The sequence below is a fragment of the Scyliorhinus canicula genome, chromosome 11 (genome assembly GCF_902713615.1).
Source record: "Scyliorhinus canicula chromosome 11, sScyCan1.1, whole genome shotgun sequence".
Classification (NCBI taxonomy): domain Eukaryota; kingdom Metazoa; phylum Chordata; class Chondrichthyes; order Carcharhiniformes; family Scyliorhinidae; genus Scyliorhinus; species Scyliorhinus canicula.
Genome location: NC_052156.1, coordinates 25298139 through 25322493, shown reverse-complemented (window position 1 = coordinate 25322493; position 24355 = coordinate 25298139). Strand labels below are relative to the sequence as shown.

Genomic DNA, 24355 nt, shown 5'->3' with positions numbered 1-24355 from the left:
TGCATTTTCTGCTTCACTTCCCTCAACAATCTAGGATTTATCCCATCCAGACCCGGTGATCTGTCAATTTTAAGCGTTACCACCCTGCCAAGTACCTCCTATTTATTTTCATTTCGTCCAGTATCCTGTAAACCTCCCAGTTTACCATGATTCTGGAAAAGTCCTCTTTCTTGGTACACTTTTTAAAAAAGCTGCATCATGTTGTTTATAAGTAGATTTTGCCCACAGCCAACAACGCCCACAAAGCAATTTAGCTTCTGGTTACAAAAAGTCTTGATAATGAGGCCGCATTAAAAATAAAGTACACCATTACGGTTTTTGCAACATCACTTTATTTCAAGTTAGTTTATCATGTATTGAGGAACCAACAACCTCAATTTGAATTTTAGAACCTAATGTGAGCCCAAATTCACGAGCATTCCCAATGGGTTTTAACACAATTATTATTACAGAAGCAACAGGAACTTTGAACAGTTTTTAAAAATACAATTCTTAGGCACATGTATAACTTTATAACGAAACAAACAAAGCCTTCCAAAATGTAGTTCAGCAGCTGAAAGTTATGCCAACCTTTTTTGTCCATTTGTGAGGAAATGCATTGCATAGTTTCATGATTCAAGACAAGACGCTTTCTCCAAATGCTCTTCGGAAATAGCTGAAGTGCAATTACAAGCCACAGCTTCATTCCTACAATACCATTTTGAAAGTGTCAGGGTGAAATGTTACCACAGGTATGATCTCAAAATTCATGGGATAAAGGATGCACAGTGGAGTTAATACAATACAAATCTAAATATAGTGTCTGACCAAATAATGCAGAAGAGCACAGTGCAAATGTACACCAAAGCAACTTATTCGACAATTATATGGGATAACTGTCCAAACATTTGCTGTTCACACCATGTTTTAAGGTTAATTGCATTTTCAAACTGACAATGCTGTGGAGGCCTGCTTAATATTCCATTTGTAAAGTTACACATTTATCTGCATGCAACCGTTGTAGCCAAGAAGTATTCTTCAATAGACGAACCATGTTATTTTTGGGCCATAAAAATACTGTGACCAATCGATAGGCTAATCTTTTCTTTAAAAGATGTCACAAAATTATCCAGTAGAACCACTTTAAAATAAATTGCTATCTCAGTTGAACTGTTAGCTCTGCCAGGAAGAAAGGCAAAAAACTATACAATTACCAGACTGTGTTGTGGGAAAAAAACCCAAACAAAAGAATTGCTGTTTAAATATGAAGTGTCTGAAGCAATTTTCTATTTCAGATGCCATAGAAATGTAAGTTGCTATTGTAACTTCTTATGAATAAATATATTTTCTGCTTCTCCCTTATTTTGTGGCATTACCAGCAGAGACAGTAGGAATTGTGAAAAAGATGAATAAGATTGTCTGAACTTTGCTTCTTCAGAGTTTGCTCCTTCTTGTTCTAGATGTACGTTTTATCTACCCCACTGTATATTGTTATGTTGGTGATTGTGTCAGGCTCTCCATTTCATTTTTTGTGACTCATGGAAGCACCTGAAAAAGAGGGTACCTTCCAGATCTCTACCAATGTTATTTCTAATACAGTGAGAAAGAATATTAATCAACAGCACAGAAATGAATTTCCCTCCCTCTATGGGGAAGTGTGTGATCTCTGCCCAGCACTTCAGTATAACAGCATTGAGATCAGAATCTCAGAAGAATGAACAAATGAGTCTACTCTTAGCACCTCCGCCCGCCCATCTGCACACCGCACAACACCAACGTATTTTATATCCAGCCGTAATTACCTTGACCCATGCTTAGAAGGAAAATTAATCCAATGTATGCAAGACATCAACCAAAACGTAATTTGATGAAATAGCATTCAAACTTCTTCAGTAGGTTCTGTGATACGACAAGTGCATCAAACACCATTTTAAAATTTTTGAAATCAAATCCAGGAACATGGTCATAATGCAGCATTCATAAAATGGAAAATATCTGTCCGGATCTTAGGATTCAGCTGTTGTCGCCAAAACATGAATGTAAATGGTCTTCATGTTCAACATTTTCATTGAAGAGTCAGTTGTAATTTCTGAAAAAATAGAGACATTATTACAAACTCTCTCTTGAAGGTAAAAATTCCATGCTGTAAGTCACACTTAACCATGTTTTTTTTAATCACAAGAATAGCTTACAATTGATGATTGTAGAAATAATCCGACAGCTGAGCTAAAATTTAAGAGAATGTAAATAAAGCTCAAAGCCTGAGAATACGTTTCAAACAACCTTCCCAAATATTAGTGTTTTGTTGCATTGCCCAATCCAAAATAGAATGCCTGTAAAGTCTGAAACAAGGTAACATCATTTCAAAGTCAAAACACCCAAATTACATGGCAATGTCTGGTAAATTAATTCCATCCAGCGGACTGCAGTGAAATATGTAGTTCGATTTACATAAATAACCAAGCACATTTGTAGTTTCCTTGTTAACGTGCTTACATTATTTGCCACGGAGGAGCAAAGGCACAAGAAAATTGGAACTACACAACTGTCTCCCATTGCAAGTAAAGAGTTACTCCCCCCCCCAATTATAAACATTCAATATCAATTCAAGTATTATTGCAATCCTTGCAAGTCATTTTCAAAATAAAGTTTGATCTGATCATTGTAACCAGAAATCTGGATAAGAGGACGCTTCAAAATATGAAAAAAACATTGATAAGAATATATGCAGATGGTAAAATTTACATTGGTTGGTGTATTAATAGCAGAGCTAACTTCAATCTTCAAGAAAATTGAGGTTCCAAGACTTTGGAAAAAAAAAATTTGTCCTTCAATTTTTTTTCAGGAAGAGCTAAGCCAGGAATTAAATTTACATATGTTTGACTGATCGAAATTTGGGCATTATTGTATTTTAAGAAGCATACTTCATGTCATTTTTCATTCACTTCCTACTTTGCAAAGTAACTCTGAAATAATGCTTCACTAAAAAGAGGATATGATACATCACTACCCTGTTGAATATTGTCACTGCTCATTCTCACTATATCGTGTCTTCACTGCTCAATTTATATTAAAATGGGCGGCATGGTGGCACAGTGGTTAGCACAATTGCTTCACAGCTCCAGGGTCCCAGGTTCGATTCCCGGCTTGGGTCACTGTCTGTGTGGAGTCTGCACGTTCTCCCCGTGTGTGCGTGGGCTTCCTCCGGGTGCTCTGGTTTCCCGCCCCACAGTCCAAAGATGTGCAGGTTAGGTGGATTGGCCTTGCTAAATTGCCCTTAGTGTTGGGTGGGGTTACTGGGTTATGGGCATAGGGTGGAGGTGTGGGCTTGGGTAGGGTGCTCTTTCAAAGAGCCAGTGCAGATGTGATGGGCCGAATGGCCTCTTTCTGCACTGTAAATTCTATGGTTCTATGAATCCAATAAATAATATCTTTTTGTACCATTTTCTATTTCTTCTCTAAATTGTGTCGATCCTCAAGAGTATCCTACAATAGACCATGACCCATTTTAAAGTTAAAAAAAGGCTGCACAGATGCAGCAGCCCATTTTACTGGCCTACCTACACTGCAGTTGAAAATTCATCTGCACAACACAGGTCAAAGATTAATTCAGATTGAGTACAAGCTGCCCAAATGGAATTGTACCAGAAATAAAATTCAAATATTGCACTTTAAAGCTACAATTATGTGTTTGTAGCACTCTGATATTCATAGAAATTTAAATAAAGTATGAAGAAATATCATTCAAGATAATCTGTGCATTTAATTTTTTTGACATCACCGAGGCACTGTAGGAAATAAGAACTGACTTTATTTCTCCACTTTCTGATGGTGGTACTTCAAATTTGGGATACTGCCAGTGCTAAACCCTAAAGTATTAACAGATTTATTAACTGAGATTATGCACAAAAAACATCATGCTTGCTGAGTGAGGGAAGTTAAAATGTTGAACAGCAGTAAAAAGAAGATGCTAATCTAAAGACTGGGGAAGCTTAACCAAGGTAGTTATGGAGTTGTAAGCTGAAATGAACACTTTCATGGAATTGCTGGTACACAGGAGAAAATAAATTTCCATTCTTCAGTTATAGCACCTCTGAACTGTCCACGTTAGCACAGAAAACATTGCAGAGTTTTACACCTTTCTACAAACATCAGTGGATCAAAAGTTATTCCCAGAGTGCAAATCAGAACACCATCACTGTCAGTGCAGTAACTAACAAGGAATTGTACTACAAACAGAAATAGGCTTCTTGTAGCACTTGTATATAATAGATGTGAATCAGTAAATATTTCAGTTGATATGACATCTTGTTTAAATTATATTATTGCATTATAACAACATTTCAAAATAATTACAACTTACATTGAACTCATTTAAAGAATGACATGCAATAATTTAACACAGGTCTCCATTATTTAGGAAACATTAAGAGTGATGGCACTCAAGATTCTTTCTTCTCTACAGGCTTCTAAACAATGTTTCAGCATATGTTGTACATGAATATGTTTTGGGCTTTTTTGTTCACCAGCATTCCATTCTATTATTTTAATCGCTGGAAGTATTAACATAATTTGGCCAGTGATCCACACCAGCAAAATTGCAGTTTTTGGAAGTATTACTTCTTCACACCAAATGGGAAATTGTAGTCCAGAAACATCTCTAATCATCAGTGTACAACTAAATGTGATCACTCGGCTTACATTTTAAACATATATGAAAGTTTGCGTCACATATTCTTTTCACCAACTCCACACAGGAACTAAGGATTAGTTAAATGGCTGTTGTAAACCACTGCTGAGGTTTTAAAACTGAACTCCACATCAAAAAATTCTGCATCGTGGAACTGCATCAGAAAATCTTAATTATTGTGGACACGGAATTATTTAAGAACATACATTTTAAAATGACTTGGAAAAATGATCGCAACTAAATTTTTAAAAAATAAAGAGTACCCAATTCTTTTTTTCCAATTAAGGGGCAATTTAGCGTGACCAATCCACCAACCCTGCACATCTTTGGGTTGTGGGGGCGAAACCCACGCAGGCGCAGGGAGAATGTGCAAACTCCACACGTACAGTGACCCAGAACCGGGATCGAAGCTGGGACCTCGGCGCCGTGAGGCAGCAGTGCTTACCACTGTGGCACCCTATCACAACTAAGTTTAGCAGTATTTGGACAAAGTGCAGATGCCACAAGTTTCTGTACATTGGCTTATATAAATAGGCAGACTTAAATTTAATATTCTTTTAGTTAAAAACACACGGACAGTAGTTGCAAACAAATATTACAGCAAGTTTAAAAACACAGAATGGGAGCAGAGACTTTTTTTGCTGATGAGGAAGCACAACCTTCATAATAATAATCTAATAATCTTTATTAGTGTCACAAGTAGGCTTACATTAACACTGCAATGATGTTACTGTGAAACTCCCCTAGTCGCCATACTCCAGCGCCTGTTCAGGTATACTGAGGGAGAATTCAGAATATCCAATTCACCTAACAACGCATCTATCGGGACTTTTGGGAGGAAACCGGAGAACCTGGAGGAAATCCACGCAGACACGGGGCGAACGTGCAGACTCTGCATAGACAGTGACCCAAGGCAGGAATCCCTGGCACTGTGAAGTAACAGTGCTAATCACTATGGTACTGTGCCACCCACTTTACGTAATTATTAAAAATGAGTCTTCTCCAAAGCATTTAAGAACTGCCCCAAAGGAGAAATAAACAGATTCTGGTTTCTAAATAATTGTGGAAGAACATTTTTCTATTGCCACACAGTTGGAAAACATGGCTGTCAATTTCTCAGAGGTTATCATCAATACAATTGTCGGACAAGATACAGCACCAATATTGCTCTAACTGGCATTATAATATGGATATAAACTTCCCAAGTTGCCACTTTTCCATATCATTTCATCTGTCTCCTTCCCTGTCCCGGATCAAGGTGACTGTTATACCTCCTAGAACCACCACAGTTAAGATCATCACAGTCATGCACACCAACATTGAACTATTCTGCAGCACATCAGAATTATGCAGAAAAATGCTTCCCAGACCTATTTAACAACTTCCCTCTCTCCAGTTGTGGAAAACTGGCTTGCCGCTGCTTGTTGCCTCCTCCTGATTTCATGGTTGACATTGGTAATTCACTAAAGGACTAGTAACCAAATGAAAACACGTTTTTAAATCACCTTCATTAATCATAGGCAATATTTGTATGGAACACTGGTGCTGAGATACCCATGCTCAAGTGACAAATGTTGCTTTTCTTGTTACTAGAACATCTCAGCACAACATTGGGCTCAAATGCTGGAGGGTTGATATATAAACAAAGGCAGCACAAACCCAATATGCAGATAACACTAATCCTGAATCATAGAGTACAATTCTCCCAGCCCACCCATGGCGAGAGGGAGCGGAGAATCTAGCAGGAGCCAACAAGCCGGAAACCCATCGGCATTAAATCATGGCGTAATTCTCCCAATAGCGGGTTAACGGCAGGTCGGTCTTCCCACTGGCTGGTAGCATGAACGCCATTTTCATTTCATGAATGCTCAAAAAAAACAGCTGCCTGCTGGCATCCCATCAGGCCGTATAATCTTGCTTCATGCCAGCGAGAAATTACACCAGTCTAAAATTTGATTGCTAAAGAGTGGTGTGCACAAGGCGGTCCTCAGATCGCCAAGGATTTCAAGGTGAGTGCAAACCTGACGTGTGGCTGTGCTGCTCCTCATGTGGTGTCCACCATTCAACTGGGGAAGATCAGTTCCTGCTCATCTCCATGCTGAGCTGGTCTTCATGGACAGTACTGTGTTAAGACTCATGGACTCTCCCATGCTACCATCTCAGGTCAGTACTGCACTGTGGGCTGGGAAGAACAGGTATCTCCCTCCCCCCGGTGCCAGATACCAGTATCTCTCTGGACAGGTCAGTGTTACCGGACTCATGCAGCCACCACAACAATGGTCTGAAGGTTGGGAGGTGGTGGCAGGGGCTCACGATGGCTGGCAGAGAGACAAAAATGTGGATAAACAATAGAAGGCAGAGGGGAACACCGAGGGAAGGGATGCCTGACCCTGACAAGGCTGCATGAAAAGTTTATGAACAAGGGGGTCAAAGGGATATCACATCATTTACTAGAAAGGGGCGCACAAAGACGGGTGGGTAGAGATCCAAGAAGGGAATGGGCACCTCACAGGTGATGGGCTCGTGGGGAAGGTATTGATTCAAAGAAAATACTTCTCCTTGAGGCGGTGACCCTTTTCCCTCTAACTTGGAGGGTAACTCGCTTGTGCATAATTAATGAGATTCCAAGCACAGAATCTGGCATGGGAGCCCCATGGCCAGCAGGAAAGGTGCCGTTGGAACTGCCCATGCTTATTTTCAAAAAGTGACATCTCCATTGATAGTGTCTAAAGATAGCTTACCACAGTAAGCAACTGGCAGAGGCAAGGACGTGTCGTGCACATGAACTAGGATGTACCAACAGACTTAATGTACTCAAATTAAATCTTCATGTACTCAGAAAGCTTCACAAAAATACAAATGGCCCTGGGTGGGGGAGGGAGACAAAGGTATGTGTGCAACTAATACTGGGTGTAGATTAGAAAGGAAAACTTTATCTGTGGATATTAGAGTTAGGAACATAGGAATTAGGAGCGGAATTAGGCAATTCAGCCCTTCAAGCCTGCTCGCCATTCAATCAGGTCATGACTGATCTCTTCCCAATCTCAAATCCACCTCCCTACCTGTTCCCCATATCCCTTTAACCATTTTTTAAAACCAGAAATATATCTATCTCCTTTTTGAAACCCAGTTGAAGTTCTATTGATGCTAAAGCCAACTGTTTCAACCTACAGATCACTATACTCCTGGTGTACTGAACTCTCAAAATGCAGTTGCTCCCCACCTCACCCAGTCAGTGCTTACATCATCAAAAAGACGTACCTTCTGCTTTGGTATCATTTAGGCACAATTTTAGTTTCTTGCTTCTGAGGCCAAATATTTTGGCTGTCTCATGAAGGAGGTCTGGGTAAGTCAGCCCATTCTGGCCAGCTGGGTTTTCCAGCAAAAGAGCTCCAACTGTTCCGTTGAGGCATTCTGTAATAGGATAACAGAGCATGTAAGCAAAAGTGCTGACGAAAATTAGCAATTTAAGTCCCTGGCTCATTTTGTTGTTCTTAAATGATCATTCATATGTCTCTTGGACACACTGGCATAAAACAATCATAAAGCCAACACACAGATCATTAAGACTGCATTTCTGCTGTCACTTCCGGATTTGGATTTTTAGTTCAGGCAATCCGGCCCCCCATCAAGGAGAGCCTTGGACTGGTATGCAGGTTGGAGCACAAAGCAATTTGGTTTTCTCATGAAGAGAAATAGAAATTCTGACCCTACATATTAACAATGTACTTTGAAAATCATAGTATGATTAGACCACGTTAACAAGGTTTTACAGAAGCAAAGTTGTGGTTAACAAATTTGTTAAGGGTTGTTTCGAATATCGGGTAGATAAAGGGGATTAAATAGATGTAGCATATTTGGATTTCCAAATGGCATTCAACAAGGTGCCATATAAAAGGTTAAAATGTAAAGTAAGAGCTCATGGAGCTCTTAATATATCACCGGACAGGCACCGGAATGTGGCGACTAGGGGCTTTTCACAGTAACTTCATTGAAGCCTACTCGTGACAATAAGCGATATTAGCTTGCAAAGAAGTTGGCATGCTATGATTAGCAGAATGCTGCAAGGGTCAGTGCTGGGGCCTCAGCTATTTACAATCTATATTAATGACTTGGATGGAGAGGCAGAGAATAATGTATCTACGTTTACTAACAATATAAAGGTTGGTGGAATGTAGGTTGCAAAGATGACATAAAGAGGCTGCAAAGAGATAGGAACAGGTTAAATAAGTGGGCACTGAGGTGCCAGATGGAATACAATGTGCGGAAAAGGTGGCAGTAAGAACAGAACAACAGGATATTTTTAAAAGGCATGAAACTTCTAAATGTTGATGTTCAGAGACTTGGGTCCACTCATACAAAGAAATTAGTTTTTTGGATCTGATTCAAACTAAAGAATAGATTTATAACGCATATAATGCGCGAGTCTTAATTTTCTTCAAGTAGTCTTTAGCAGAATTACTCATTGTGCTTTATAATGCCTTAACTCTTGAAAAGCAATGAAATTGAATTGTTTTAAAAACAAGGAATTACTTCATCATGTTGATGATCGATTATGACATCCCCATGATTTTCCACACAGATTTCCAAATTTAAGTCAGGGCAGTGTACTGTAAATGTAACATTTTATCTTGAACAGAATTGGTTCTTTTGTTTTTAATCTTAATGATCATTAATAAATTGTGAAATATGGTATATTTAAATTAATGGTGAATTTCTTGGCATGTAACATTTTCCTACAATTCCTTCTTAATGGCAATTAACAAAACATCTTCTGATAAAGCTTTCACAGTTAAGTGCCCTGTGCTTCATTATAACTGTACTTAAGGACATTACAGCAAGCAATGTTTGGAAAACTAGAGCCACAGTTATGGAAACCACAGACTGGAGTCAGTGTATAGTTCCACTCAGTTCACTGGGAAAACCTACATCATATTTACCTCAGAAAAATATTACTTGATTTAACTGTCAAAATCTGGAACACTCTCCTTTCAACTTCATTCCTTTTAAAATGAAAAATGTAAACCATGGACAAAGAACAGTAATGTAGCATGGCATGGCCTTTTTTTGCAAGGGGGAATAGAGTATAAAAGTAGGGAAGTCTTGTTGCAATTGTACAGGGCATTGGTGAGATCGCATCTCGTGAGCTGCCTATAATTTGTGCCTTCTTACTTATGGAGGGATATACCTGCATCGGAAGTAGTTCAAGTGAAGGTGCACTAGGCTGATTTCTGGGATGAAGGAATAGCATTATGAGGAAAGGTTGAGATGGTTGGGCCAATAATCATTGGAGTTTAGAAGAATAGAGCTGATTTTATTGAAACATATAAAATTCTGAGGGGTCTTGGTAGGATAGATGCTGATAAGATGCTTCCCCTCGTGGGGAAATCTCAAACTAGTGGACACATTTCAAAAGACGGAGATGAGGAAGAATGTCTTCTCTCAAGACTTTCGTGTGCGGTGTGGGAGCTCAGGGACACGTCCACTGTCCCTGGCTCCTTCACGTGCAAGAAGTGTGTTCAGTTGCAGCTCTTGTTAGATCGCTTGACGGCTCTGGAGCTGCGGATGGACTCACTTTGGAGCATCCGCGATGCTGAGGAGGTCGTGGATAGCACGTTTAGCGAGTTGGTCACACCGCAGGTGAAGGTTACTGAGGGAGATAGAAAATGGGTGACCAAAAGAAAGAGCAAGAGTAGGAAGGCAGTGCAGGTGTCCCCTGCGGTCATCTCCCTGCAAAACAGATATACCGCTTTGGATACTATTGAGGGAGATGGCTCACCAGGGGAAGGCAGCAGCAGCCAGGTTCATGGCACCGTGGCTGGCTCTGCTGCACAGCAGGGCAGGAAGAAAAATGGCAGGGCTATAGTGATAGGGGACTCGATCGTAAGGGGAATAGACAGGCGGTTCTGTGGACGCAATCGAGACTCCAGGATGGTATGTTGCCTCCCTGGTGCAAGGGTCAAGGATGTCTCGGAGCGGCTGCAGGACATTCGGGGGGGGGGGGGGGGGGGGGGGGGAGGGTGAACAGCCAGCTGTCATGGTGCACATAGGCACCAACGATATAGGTAAAAAACGGGATGAGGTCCTACAAGCGGAATTCAGGGAGTTAGGAGTTAAACTAAAAAGTAGGACCTCAAAGGTAGTAATCTCAGGATTGCTACCAGTGCCACGAGCTAGTCAGAGTAGGAATGTCAGGATAGATAGGATGAATGCGTGGCTCGAGAGATGGTGCAAGAGGGAGGGATTCAAATTCCTGGGGCATTGGGACCGGTTCTGGGGGAGGTGGGACCAGTACAAACCAGACGGTCTGCACCTGGGCAGGACTGGAACCGATGTCCTAGGGGGGGTGTTTTCTAGAGCTGTTGGGGAGGGTTTAAACTAATGTGGCAGGGGGATGGGAACCGATGCAGGAAGTTGGAAGGTAGTAAAACAGGGACAGAAGCAAAAGGAAGTAAGGGGAAAAGTGCAAGGCAGAGAAGACATAGTCAAAAATCTAAAAGGGCGACAGTACAAGGTACAGTGACTGAGGGGAGCTCAGTGAATAGGCCCAGTAATAACAAAAGGAATAAAACTGGAGGTGTTAAGATTCAAAACAGAGGTAAAAAAACCAACATAAGTGTACTTTACCTGAATGCTCGTAGTATTCAGAATAAAGTAAATGAGTTGATGGCACAAATCATCGTAAATGACTATGATTTAGTGGCCATTACTGAAACATGGTTAAAGGATGGTCACGACTGGGAGTTAAATATCCGAGGGTATCAAACTATTCGGAAGGACAGAGTGGATGGTAAGGGAGGTGGTGTTGCTCTGTTATTTAAGGATGACATCCGGGCAATAGTAAGGGATGACATCGGTGCTATGGAGGATAAGGTTGAATCCATTTGGGTGGAAATCAGGAATAGTAAGGCGAAAAAGTCACTGATAGGAGTAGTCTGTTGGCCACCAAATAGTAACGATATGGTGGGGCAGGCAATAAACAAAGAAATAACTGATGCATGTAGAAATGGTACAGCAGTTATCATGGGGGATTTTAATCTACATGTCGATTGGTTTAACCAGGTCGGTCAAGGCAACCTTGAGGAGGAGTTTATAGAATGTATCCGCGATAGTTTCCTAGAACAGTATGTAATGGAACCTAGGAGGGAACAAGCGGTCCTAGATCTTGTCCTGTGTAATGAGACAGGATTGATTCATGATCTCATAGTTAGGGATCTTCTCGGAAGGAGCGATCACAATATGGTGGAATTTAAAATACAAATGGAGGGTGAGAAAGTAAAATCAAATACTAGAGTTTTGTGTTTAAACAAAGGAGATTACAAGGGGATGAGAGAAGAACTAGCTAAGGTAGACTGGGACTAAGACTTTATGGTAGAACACTTGAGGAACAGTGGAGAACCTTCCAAGCGATTTTTCACAGTGCTCAGCAAAGGTTTATACCAACAAAAAGGAAGGACGGAAGAAAGAGGCAAAATCGACCGTGGATATCTAAGGAAATAAGGGAGAGTATCAAATTGAAGGAAAAAGCATATAAAGTGGCAAAGATTGCTGGGAGATTAGAGGACTGGGAAATCTTTAGGGGGCAACAGAAAGCTACTAAAAAAGCTATAAAGAAGAGTAAGATAGAGTATGAGAGTAAACTTGCTCAGAATATAAAAACAGACAGTAAAAGTTTTTACAAATATATAAGACAAAAAAGAGTGGCTAAGGAAAATATTGGTCCTTTAGAGGATGAGAAGGGAGTTTTAATAATGGGAAATGAGGAAATGGCTGAGGAACTGAACAGGTTTTTTGGGTCGGTCCTCACAGTGGAAGACACAAATAACATGCCAGCGACTGATAGAAATGAGGCTATGACAGGTGAGGACCTTGAGAGGATTGTTATCACTAAGGAGGGAGTGATGGGCAAGCTAATGGGGCTAAAGGCAGACAAGTCTCCTGGCCCTGATGGAATGCATCCCAGAGTGCTAAAAGAGATGGCTAGGGAAATTGCAGATGCACTAGTGATAATTTACCGAAATTCACTAGACTCTGGGGTGGTCCCGGTGGATTGGAAATTAGCAAACGTGACGCCAATGTTTAAAAAAGGAGGTAGGCAGAGAGCAGGAAATTATAGGCCAGTGAGCTTAACTTCGGTAGTAGGGAAGATGCTGGAATCTATCATCAAGGAAGAAATTGCGAGGCATCTGGATAGAAATTGTCCCATTGAGCAGACGCAGCATGGATTTGTAAAGGGAAGGTCATGCCTAACTAATTTAGTGGAATTTTTTGAGGACATTACCAGTGCAGTAGATAACGTGGAGCCGATGGATGTGGTATATCTGGATTTCCAGAAAGCCTTTGACAAGGTGCCACACAAAAGGTTGCTGCATAAGATAAAGATGCATGGCATTAAGGGTAAAGTAGTAGCATGGATAGAGGATTAGTTAATTAATAGAAAGCAAAGAGTTGGGATAAATGGGTGTTTCTCTGGTTGGCAATCAGTAGCTAGTGGTGTCCCTCAGGGATCCGTGTTGGGCCCACAATTGTTCACAATTTACATAGATGATTTGGAGTTGGGGACCAAGGGCAATGTGTCCAAGTTTGCAGATGACACTAAGATGAGTGGTAAAGCGAAAAGTGCAGAGAATACTGGAAGTCTGCAGAGGGATTTGGATAGGTTAAGTGAATGGGCTAGGGTCTGGCAGATGGAATACAATGTTGACAAATGTGAGGTTATCCATTTTGGTAGGAATAACAGCAAACGGGATTATTATTTAAATGATAAAATATTAAAGCATGCCGCTGTTCAGAGAGACTTGGGTGTGCTGGTGCATGAGTCACAGAAGGTTGGTTTACAAGTGCAACAGGTGATTAAGAAGGCAAATGGAACTGTATCCTTCATTGCTAGAGGGATGGAGTTTAAGACTAGGGAGGTTATGTTGCAATTGTATAAGGGTTAATGCGGCCACACCTGGAGTATTGTGTTCAGTTTTGGTCTCCTTACTTGAGAAAGGACGTACTGGCGCTGGAGGGTGTGCAGAGGAGATTCACTAGGTTAATCCCAGAGCTGAAGGGGTTGGATTATGAGGAGAGGTTGAGTAGACTGGGATTGTACTCGTTGGAATTTAGAAGGATGAGGGGGGATCTTATAGAAACATTTAAAATTATGAAGGGAATAGATAGGATAGATGCGGGCAGGTTGTTTCCACTGGCGGGTGACAGCAGAACTAGGGGACATAGCCTCAAAATAAGGGGAAGTAGATTTAGGACTGAGTTTAGGAGGAACTTCTTCACCCAAAGGGTTGTGAATCTATGGAATTCCTTGCCCAGTGAAGCAGTTGAGGCTCCTTCATTACATGTTTTTAAGGTAAAGATAGATAGTTTTTTGAAGAATAAAGGGATTAAGGGTTATGGTGTTCGGGCCGGAAAGTGGAGCTGAGTCCCCAAAAGATCAGCCATGATCTAATTGAATGGCGGAGCAGGCTCGAGGGGCCAGATGGCCTACTCCTGCTCCCAGTTCTTATGTTCTTAAGACGATTGTTTGTCTTTGGTATTCTTTACCCCAGACAGCAATGGGGCTGGGTTGCTGAATAGATTTAAAGTGGAGTTGGAAACATTTTTGATCGACAAGGGATTTGAGAGTTATGGGGGACAGGCAGGAAAATGGAGTTAAGGTCGCTGTGAGATTAGCCATGCTCTTATTGAATGGTGGAGCAGGCAAGATGGGCTGAATGGCCTACTCCTGTTTCTATTTCTTATGATCTAATGATGGAGTTGGAAACTGTATTTTCATTCAAAACATTTAAATTATACCAGTACACAGGATAATGGAAAGCTTGGCAGAGACTTCCAGGGGTTAATGTTGCGGGCCCCCGAGATGTTAACTTGGCCCAGTTTAATGCTAAGGGACCGTGGGATGGTGGTGTGGCCAGGGATTAAAATTAAGGGAGCATGTACCTGGAAAATGTATTTGTTACTGTGTGTTTCGTCCCAATTCCTAAATTATGTATAGAGAGAGCTGGAAAATACTGGTTTAAGCTTGATTTGTATTTGCACATATTTCGCGGCAATAAATGGTGTCAACATTTTGAGAATGATTGGCATTCCCCAATGCTCTTGGGAGGTCATTAGGGGTTCTATGGCTTGAAAAGTTTGGGAAACCCTTATGACCAGCTATCGATTATTCCTATATATCTAACAAGAGAGTGGAAAGCAACAGAACTAGCAAGTGGCAAAAGTTACAAAGGGCTGAATTTTCTGACCCTTCCCCGGCAGCTTGGCCAGCAAATAATGCAAAATCCTGTTGACTTCCTGGGGGTGAAAAATCCTGCCCAAAGTTACATTTCTTTATCACAATGGTGAAATCATGTATTCCATAGTGCACCATTGAGCATTTATGTCCAATTTTGTTGTGCAATTAATAAAACAAAATCTGCTACAAAACGAAACTTTATGAAATTAGACTGATTCTTCATTTGTGAATTTATCAGAAATCCACATGGCTTGTAAAAGATGGAGCACAGGATTTTACGACAAATTGAGTACTAAAAATTGAACTAGTTTTTAAAAATTACTCAAGTGTAATTTTGATGAGAAACTTAACGGATGCTAATCTTATCCAGGATGTCAGAAAATCAACGAGAATCGGCCTGAGACCCAATCAGGCAAGGTTGGCACACTTGTTTGGTTAGCTAGTCGCCCATAAAGAAGTGTTGTACGTGATGTTGGGTCAATATAGGATTGGACTGTATCTAAAAATTCATGAGAGATTCACACATCAAGAATAGCCTTCTGGGTGTAGTGCAAGATGGTAGCCAGAATTCTTGAAACTACTACAAGACAGCAAATTCAGTAAGGCAAATAAATTAGGGATATGGAAACACATTGGATCAATTTGAGTGTGTCCTGATTTGTAACTAGAAGCGCTAGAGAATGGAAATCATAGTTATTTGCAAACTAGTGATAATGGGGAACACCAAAGATTCTTACCCGCAGTGGCAATACACCCTCAAAATCAAGTTCAGGGGAAAAATTATAAACCATCTTTTTTTTAAAAAAGTTAGCAAATGAGTATTTATATTCTAAACATATGCACTGAATAGTGCAGACTTTTAATTCTGACTTAATCAATCACCATCAGATGAAATATAGAGCATTCAAAAAAAAACAGCACTTTGCTTTAGTACAGTTATGACAGAAAGATAACTGACCATTGATACCAATTGTACTTATTTACTGCTGCACCATTTAAAAAAAAAATGTAAATTCTGCATGCTGCAAAAAAATCCAACTTCTGAGTAACAGACCATTGAGTTTACAAATACAGTAATTTAATACAGTACATTTTACATTCCATTCCATGGGTTCACATCCAATTCATTTTGTGTGCAATGGCAAATTTTAACTTCAATTAATATAATGCACATTAATGTTCGTGTCACACAATCAATCATTTTAAACGTGATGAAAAATATCATAAAGAATCATTTGCTGCAATATTTAAGTGTTCTGTAAAACTTCAAATGACAAATCCTTTGGAAGAGTAAACCTACAGGAACAAATTGCAGAAAGGATTTACGAGAATGGTTTTGAGGGTGAGGGACTTCAGTTACGTGGATATATTGGAGAAACTGGATTTGTTTTCCTTTCAAGAGAATGTAGTGAGGTGATTTTATAAAGTTGTTCAAAATCAGGAGGGTCCTGACAAGAGCAGAAAAAGAGAAAAGAACCCATAGTGACACGAGGAAAAACCTGCAGCAGGTGGCCAGGACCTGGAATGCACTATCAAGGAGACTGGCAGAGGCAGATTCAATTGTAGTCGGTAGAAGGAAATTGGACGCAGCCCAGTCCATTACACAAACCTGCCTCTCATCCATTGACTCTATCCACATCCCCTGCTGCCTGGGGAAAGCAGGCAGCATAATCAAAGACCCCTCCCACCCGGCATACTCACTCTTCCAACTTCTTCTTCGGGCAGGAAAACGAAAGTCTGAGAACACGCACAAACAAATTAAAAAACAGCTTATTGCCCCTGTTACCAGACTCCTAAACAACCCTCTTATGGACTGACCTGATTAATACTACACTCCTGTATGCTTCACCCAATGCCAGTGTCTATGTATTTGCAGCCTGTTCTGTGCTGTATTTTTCTATGTTTTCTATTATGGACCTTGTGTTGCCCTTTTATGTATTTTCTTTTTATTTTATTTTATTTTCATGTACTAAATGATCTGTTTGAGCTGCTCGCAGAAAAATATTTTTCACTGTACCTCGGTACACGTGGCAATAAACAAATCCAATCCAATACGCACCCAAAATGTTTTAAAAATTGCAGGGCAACAAGGAATAGCGATAGGTCGAATGGCCTTCTTCTGTGGTGTAACCATTCTATGAAATCATGTGGGGTGTTCACAAGTACTTGCACTAAAAGCACAAAAGAAAACCTAATAGATAATATCAGCCCAGAGCTGCCATTTAACTAATCAAATTCTAAGAAATTCCAAGAGTCTTGAAATAAAAACAAAGTGCTGGAAAAACTCAGCAGGTCTGGTAGCATCTGTGGAGAGAGAAACAGAGGTAGGTCCAGGATGACTATTCTTCAAAACCTGAGAGTCTGACTTTGCCAATATTTAGGCATATATAATAGAGAAATAATGTAAACTGAAACAGAGTAGATCCATGTCCCCATAAACTCAAATCTTTCTATTTGGCATTGCAGATTTCTAACTGAAGAACCTATCTTGCTACAGCATGTCTCATTTTACAGCATTCCATGTGGACAATTTTTGCTTTTAAATTAGTTTTCATTTTTCTATTCTCTTCTTCAGGTTTCCCATATGACCAGATGGAAGGTAAGGAATTGACCATGAAGTTTCCACTAATAAATTCAGTCAAGATTACGTCCATTGAAACATCAGTGTTATCTGCAGAGACTCAGTGAGCATCCCTAGGATCTATTCCGATTGCAACCCTGTTCTCAACTAAAGCTAACAGCGATCTCCAAATCCAAGAGACAATATCCTTTGATGACTGTAGAGGTTTGTTTTAAAGAAGGTTGCCTCAAGAATAGAAAACAAGAAAAATGTTCTTAAATGAGAACTTTGTCACTAATAGAAAATCTGTATAGTGGCAACAACCTGACTCATATTTTCGAGCTCCATACAATCAAAACTTTTTCAAATCAAGGCTACTTGTTGCACCTAGTTCATGAGCAAAGTTTTAATGTTTTACACGCAATGTAGATCAGACAAATTTATGGTATATCAAGTAGTATTTAAAATCCATCTTTGAATTATATATCATTTGCGTTACAGAATTTGAGTATAGCGGTAGAAATTATCCTCCTCCCACAAAAAATTGATGTGAAAGAATAGCCCTTCATTAGAAAATGCACCTAGATCCAGAACTCAATTAGGGACTCCATCACATCAGTTTCACACGTTTGCCTCCAAATGCTCTCAGTTATCTTTTTAACCTACTTATTTTTCCTAAAAACTATAAATAACTTAATCTCATGCTAAGCTTTACTGAGCATCAATGGATTATTCCTAAAGTCTGCACTTCAGCTTCCAAAAATGCATAATGTTTCACATGGCAGATACCATGTGTGCACTCAATGATAGCAGCCTTGTAAATTATTTATTCTAGCAACATCGACCAATTTTAGTTTTCCATCTTTGCAATAATTCTTGGTGTTGAAAGAATTAAATAAAAAATAACGGCTCTGACTTCTGGTCTCACTATCAAATTAAAACATCTTCCCTATGCCTATTTCACCAAACCCTTTCATAATCTTGAAAATTTTCATCAGGTCACACCCAGTTTCCCCTTTTCCACAGAGAAAAGACTCAGCCTGTTCAATCTTATCTGATGGGTCTAGTTTCTCAGTTCTGGTATTGTTCTAGTAAATCTTTATTGTACCTTCTTCAGTTCTCTCTGTATCCCTTTTACAGTAGAGAACAGACTGTCCACATTTTTCCAAGGTTCTATATAATTAACTTAATTTCTCTGCTTTTCAGTTCGACCCCTCTCGAAACAAGCCCCAGTGCTTTGTTCACCTTTTTTAAAATGACCTTTTAAATCTATATTGTTACTTTTAGTGACCCTTCTGTTTCTGTATCACACAGAGACACTTGATTTTCAACAAGTATGTGGATTCCTTATTCTCTTTATACAAAAACGTACGTTGCACTCATCTATTCTGAAGTTTGTTTGCCTAATCTTCAAGTTTATAAATGTCTTCCTGCAGTTTCTCACAGTCCTCCTCGATATTAAATACACTCCCCAATTTGGTGCCATCTGCAAATTTGAAATTATACTTCTGATTCTCAAGTCCAAATAATTTATGTAAATAGTGAATAACACTGGTCCCAGCCCCCATCCTTGTTTAACACCACTCTCCACAATTTGCCAATCTACAAAATACCTTTAACCCTGATACTCTATTTTCTCTGCCGTAGTCAGCTCCTTTTGCTATTCTGGTTCGAGTCCCCTGCCTTCACATGATCTGACTTTACTGGCGGATGGGAGATGCAAAAGCTGTTGAATTCAGCAGACTGCTGAAATAATCAAATCTTGAGGCAACAAAGACACAGATGAGGGTTCAGCAACAGATGAGATAAGGCAAAGAGCCAAGTACTTGGGAAATACAGAATAGAATGAGAGATGTGCAAATATAAGAATAGAATGGTGCTGAAGCCAAGGACATGAATGTTGGGTGGGAACCATTGTTAAATATTTAATACACATCAAATGCAAACTGGCAGGAATTCATCTGTCACATCTGTATATATACAAATCTATGTATAGAACTTCGACTCTATTTCTAATCATGAAATTTCAGATCGAGTATCAAATAACAAATGGCAAGGTAGAGAACAGATGAATAGAAACTGAGGGAAAACTGAGAAAATCAACAATGAAGAATTAAGGAAAAAGCCAAGAGCAGTCAACAAAATCTTACAAAAAAAATTTGAAGAAATTAAAGAAATGAAATAATTTAAAATATCTTCTGAAAATTCATTTTGGTACCTCCACTCAATTAATGACATACCATGGCCTGAATTCCTTACGGTAACGGAATTACCGATGAGGCAGAGAGACCAGCCTGTGACCGAGCCGGGCACCATATTCTCCGGGCCCATGTGATTCTCTGAACTGAGAATCACGTGGGCAAGAATCACTACTGGTCTTGATAAGCGCGGCCCCGACGCGGTGATCTCACGGTAGGCCAATGGGGTTACTCTCCAAGGGAGTTGCCCCCAAAGTCCCACCCTCCCCCCACCCACAATGCAAGACCTGCCCATCCTACCCACACCAGACACTCCATAAATAAAGACCCCTGACACCCCCTAAATAAAGAGCCCTCCAAGACCCACTAAATAAAGAGCCTTCCAAGACCCCCTAAATAAAGAGCCCTCCAAGATCACCTAAATAAAGAGACCCCTGTCAGGAAGCTCCCCCCAGAAGACCGACCCCTGTCAGGAAGCTGTCGCCAGAGAACAGACCCCTGTCAGAAAGCCGCCCCAGAAGAGAGACCCCTGACTGGAAGTTATACAGCAGACCAGACAGAGGCAGTGAAAAAAATCAATGCTTTATCACTCACTTGGGCTGTACATCTGCCGGTTCAGGCAGAGGAAGCAGCACCTGTCAATTCCTGGAAAGAGAAAACCAGTCAGCTGGGTTTAAACCCCCTCGGGTCTTTTATCTGCAAGCCATTCATTCATTTCTCTTTCATATTGATTTTACTGGGCTGTGATTGACAGCTACCACACACTCCAGCTGTCGGCATTGTTCCTTTCATTTTTCTTTGATTGACAGCTACTGGAGAATTTCAAACAGAGTTAAAATGCTGCCAGTTTCTAGCTTCAAAATCACTCAACTGTGAAGGGAGGTGATTGGAAAGCACTTAATTTTGTTTGAAGTGGTCCAGGATTTGTCATACAAATCTTGATATCTGCAAACATTGTGGTTAGACCACTTCAGAGTTACTCAATCACGAAGGAGGAGGAAGGAAGATGAATGGAACAATGCTGACAGCTGGGGTGTGTGGAAACTGTCAATCACAGCCGAGTAAAATCAATATCAAAGAGAAATAAATGAAGACTTATAGGTCAAAAATCTGAGGGGCTTTACTGACTGTTTTTCTCTTTCCCGGGATTGGCAGATGCTGCTTTCTCTGTCTAATCCAGCAGTAGAGTGTTAAAGCAGTATTTTTGTTACTGCCTCTGAGGAGCTTCCTGACAGTCGTTTTTTTGGGAGGGCGGTGGTTGTGGAGGGGTCTCCATTTTCAGGGAGTTGTCTGGGGAGGTCTCTTTATTTAAGGGGTTTCAGTGGGGGGGGGGGGGCAGGTTGGGTCACCCTTGTACTGGGGTGGGGGGGCCCAGAGGTTCGCTGGGTTGGGGGCTGAATTGCACTTGTGGGGTGGGGGGGGGGGGGGGGGGGGGGGTGTGACCAGCCGTGGGACCTCACTATTGGTCTGTGGGCTCAAAATGGCGGGCCAATAGCAGGATTCCCGTGCAATCTTCTCCATGCATGAATTAGCACGGCAAAGGATGGGAATAGCTTCCTGATTCGCGGTCAGGTGGAACTCAGTTCCGGTGGGAGAACACAGTCTCCCAACCAGAGATCAAATTTGTAAGCACAAGTAAGGAGTCGACGTGTACACAGATAATATTTTTGACGAGTTCAAATTACTCAGCGTTGTTGCACTTTAACCTATATACGCATTTCGCTTTGGGACTTTTGCTTGAAAGTCACTTCGTGCCAGGGCTGATGGAGTGTGCGTGACCCAATCTAAGACAATTTGGTGCGGCTTCTCCTGCTCTGTGACATTCCCATTCACCAACACACTCTTTCACTGCCTCCCTGCCCAACTCTTACTCTCACCCACTTCCTTGTCCGAATGTCCCACTTACGGCTCCTTTTGCTTGCTATCTCCTTCTCACCGTCCCTATTCTGAGCCCGCACTTAAAGCGAAGATTTGGAAGAGGAAGCAGCGAGTGGGAAACTTGGGCAGGGAAGCAGCAACTAGAAGTCAGGCAGGGAAGCAGCGAGTGAGAGAGACTTCTCCTGCAGTGGTGGTGAGCAGATGGTAAGGAGAAAAAGTTAGAATTTGTTGGCGAAAAGTCCAAGATTAACTTTTACACAAGGTCGAGCATCAATCGAGTATATACAGTACAACTGAAAATAAATTTTACAACATAAGACAGATAAATACAAAATTTACAGAAGGTTTAATCCATCAAAACTAACACTTAACTTGCAGCTGTAAAACCTTATGCTGTACTGAGCAAATTCTCATTACATTTGAGGTGAAATATTTAGAACAATTTGAAATAAATCAATTGTGTTGCACTCTCTAGGCATACCTTGAGGCATGGCATTCACCAGCTGTAAATTGACGTATTGGCAGAGCATGGTATCAGTCTTCATAACTGCTTCTGCTGGTGCAACCCCAGATGTCACGTACAGAGTCTTTCCATTCAGACTCATCAGGTCAGTCCCATTTGTCAGCTCTGGATGAAACAAACACAGTCAGTCACCCAGGATGCACTTACACTAGTCTTCATTTCAAAAATGGCAGCTTTTCTTTTCCATCCTGCAGCTCGCACCAATGCAACTGATCGGTGACATTTCAGCATTTAGTTAAAGGGAAAACGTAGCAATTGAGGTCCGAATTGTAAACAATTTAAGAAACACACAGTATTTGAGAAAATTGGAATTAAAGAATTAATTTCCAGTCGACTGTCCATGAATATTTTGCATCTACAAACAAAAGTTATCCTGAACTATGAAAAATATTGCCGCATATTATTTCCAATCATGTCAATTACTCATGTAATATCTATATTGCAAACTAAAGCTATAACATATTGCAGATTTATTTTTGAAAAGCAGAAATCTGTGACATTAAATCTAGAGGAATAAAGTTGGGGAACAAAACAAAATGAATGAAAAACACATTTGTAAAATCAAAGATTGCAAATTTTGTGATAAACAGCTTCAAATATGTCAATCAATTATATTATTCCCTGTGCGATGCATTATTGTGTATGCAAAAGATTCAACAGGTAACTATACCATTTGAAATGTCAGTAAGGAAAATCATGAATGCAGACCAGGATAATTTGATATAATTCTCTGGAAAAATACTTTGCTTCAATGAGTAAGCATAACTGAGAGCAGGAGCTCACGTCAGTCATGCTATAAACCCATGCCATAAAACTCTGCCTATGTCTGTTACAATATTAATTTAGTGCTTACCTGAGCCGTAATAAAATAAATATTTACAAATATCACAGATCTATGATGGTGACATAGTTCTTGCAAGCAAACAGAATTTCCTTCTTGTTACGATCGATAATTTTAAAAATAAATCCAAACTTTCAGTGAATGGTGGGAAGGATCATGATAGGATTTCAAAGTTTTAAGACTTTTATTGTAACAAACTCAAAGCAACATTGATTAAACACTATTTCAGTAGGCAAATTAGACTCTAAACTGCAGAAAAGGTTTTTAATTTTTAATCAGTAAATGAATCAAGGGTAGGTAAGACAGGAAATTGAAGTTGATGATTATCACATCAGATCAGTCATGATCTCATTAAATTGTGGAGCAGGCATGATGGGCTGACTAGCCTACTTCAGCTCCTTTTTCTTATGGTCTAAAGGTTCCCCATTTAATTTTTATGACTGAAAATCTCCCGCCAAAGTTACACTGCACTCTGTCCCTGAAGCAGATGCTTCCGCGAACCAGTCCAAAGTTATTTTCAGCTTCTTTTTCAGCCAGATAACGTCTACTTCCATGATGAGGGTTCAGAAGAAGATCCCTCTCTCTCCAAGTCTTCCAGCTTTGTTTAAACATTCAATTTGCAGTCTCTTCAATACGAGTGCAAGCTCCCATTCCCATCCTATGTGGTGAACAATAGATACTTACTGTTTCTATCTTGCTGCATGTACTCTCTTTCAGATTCTTGCAGACTGACCTGTCTGTGAAGTTCATGAATCATGTTACTTATATCCAGCTAAAAATGTTAATTAGCAACTGTCTTGATCTTGGTCAAGACCAGTAACGTTTTATTAAAGAAGAAATCAGAAATCAAAGTTATTTACTGAATGAAGGAAGCCAGAGGATGCCACGGTTTAATTTATTTTAACAATACAAGTGTCAAACAAAGCAAAAATTAAATACTATCTTGAATAACCACCTATACACTCAAACCCAGAATCAACTTAAGTTAAAAATTAATTATCAGGTACATTGCTGTCAATTATACAGTTGTCAATTATAGATTATAAGTGAAATATTAAACATCAGCTACAACTAAGACAGATCTTACAAACTGGCATGTCATTCCAATCAGTATTTATGATATAAATTTCAGTCACAAATTCCTTCAAGACTCCGTCTTCCTCATGAAGAATTTCTGCTCCTCTTCTAGGATTTAGCCTCATCCCTAGTGGTCAGCAGCGTGCAACCAACCCAAGTTTCGTGAGTGCAGTCTTCCCCAAAAATGGCATGCTTCTGCAGGACCGTTTCAACACGTACAATCAGCGTACAACAGTCTGATAGGCGCAGATTCAACACTGTTATCTTCAAGTATCAGAAACAGCTGCAGCAACTGTATAGTTGCCCATTCTCAGCTTCTGAATCTATTTTTCATCTGCCTGTATTGAACCACAAGAATGATCTGTTGGCACTGTG

General features: G+C 40.2%; 1 protein-coding gene across 2 annotated transcripts in view; it reads right to left on the bottom strand.

The window, feature by feature from the left end:
- Positions 1 to 312: 312 nt before the first annotated feature.
- The window catches only part of iars1 (isoleucyl-tRNA synthetase 1), a 273512-nt gene continuing 249469 nt past the window's right edge, over positions 313 to 24355 (bottom strand). Inside the window, exons 31-33 of one of the 2 annotated variants that reach the window (XM_038812609.1) lie at positions 22021 to 22167; positions 7931 to 8083; positions 313 to 2068 (exon numbers count right to left, since the gene is read on the bottom strand). In XM_038812609.1, the coding sequence (XP_038668537.1) occupies positions 1986 to 2068; positions 7931 to 8083; positions 22021 to 22167 (383 nt within the window). In that variant the 3' untranslated portion in view covers positions 313 to 1985. The remainder of the gene's footprint in view (positions 2069 to 7930; positions 8084 to 22020; positions 22168 to 24355) is intronic. The other variant, XM_038812610.1, reaches the window with a different exon arrangement.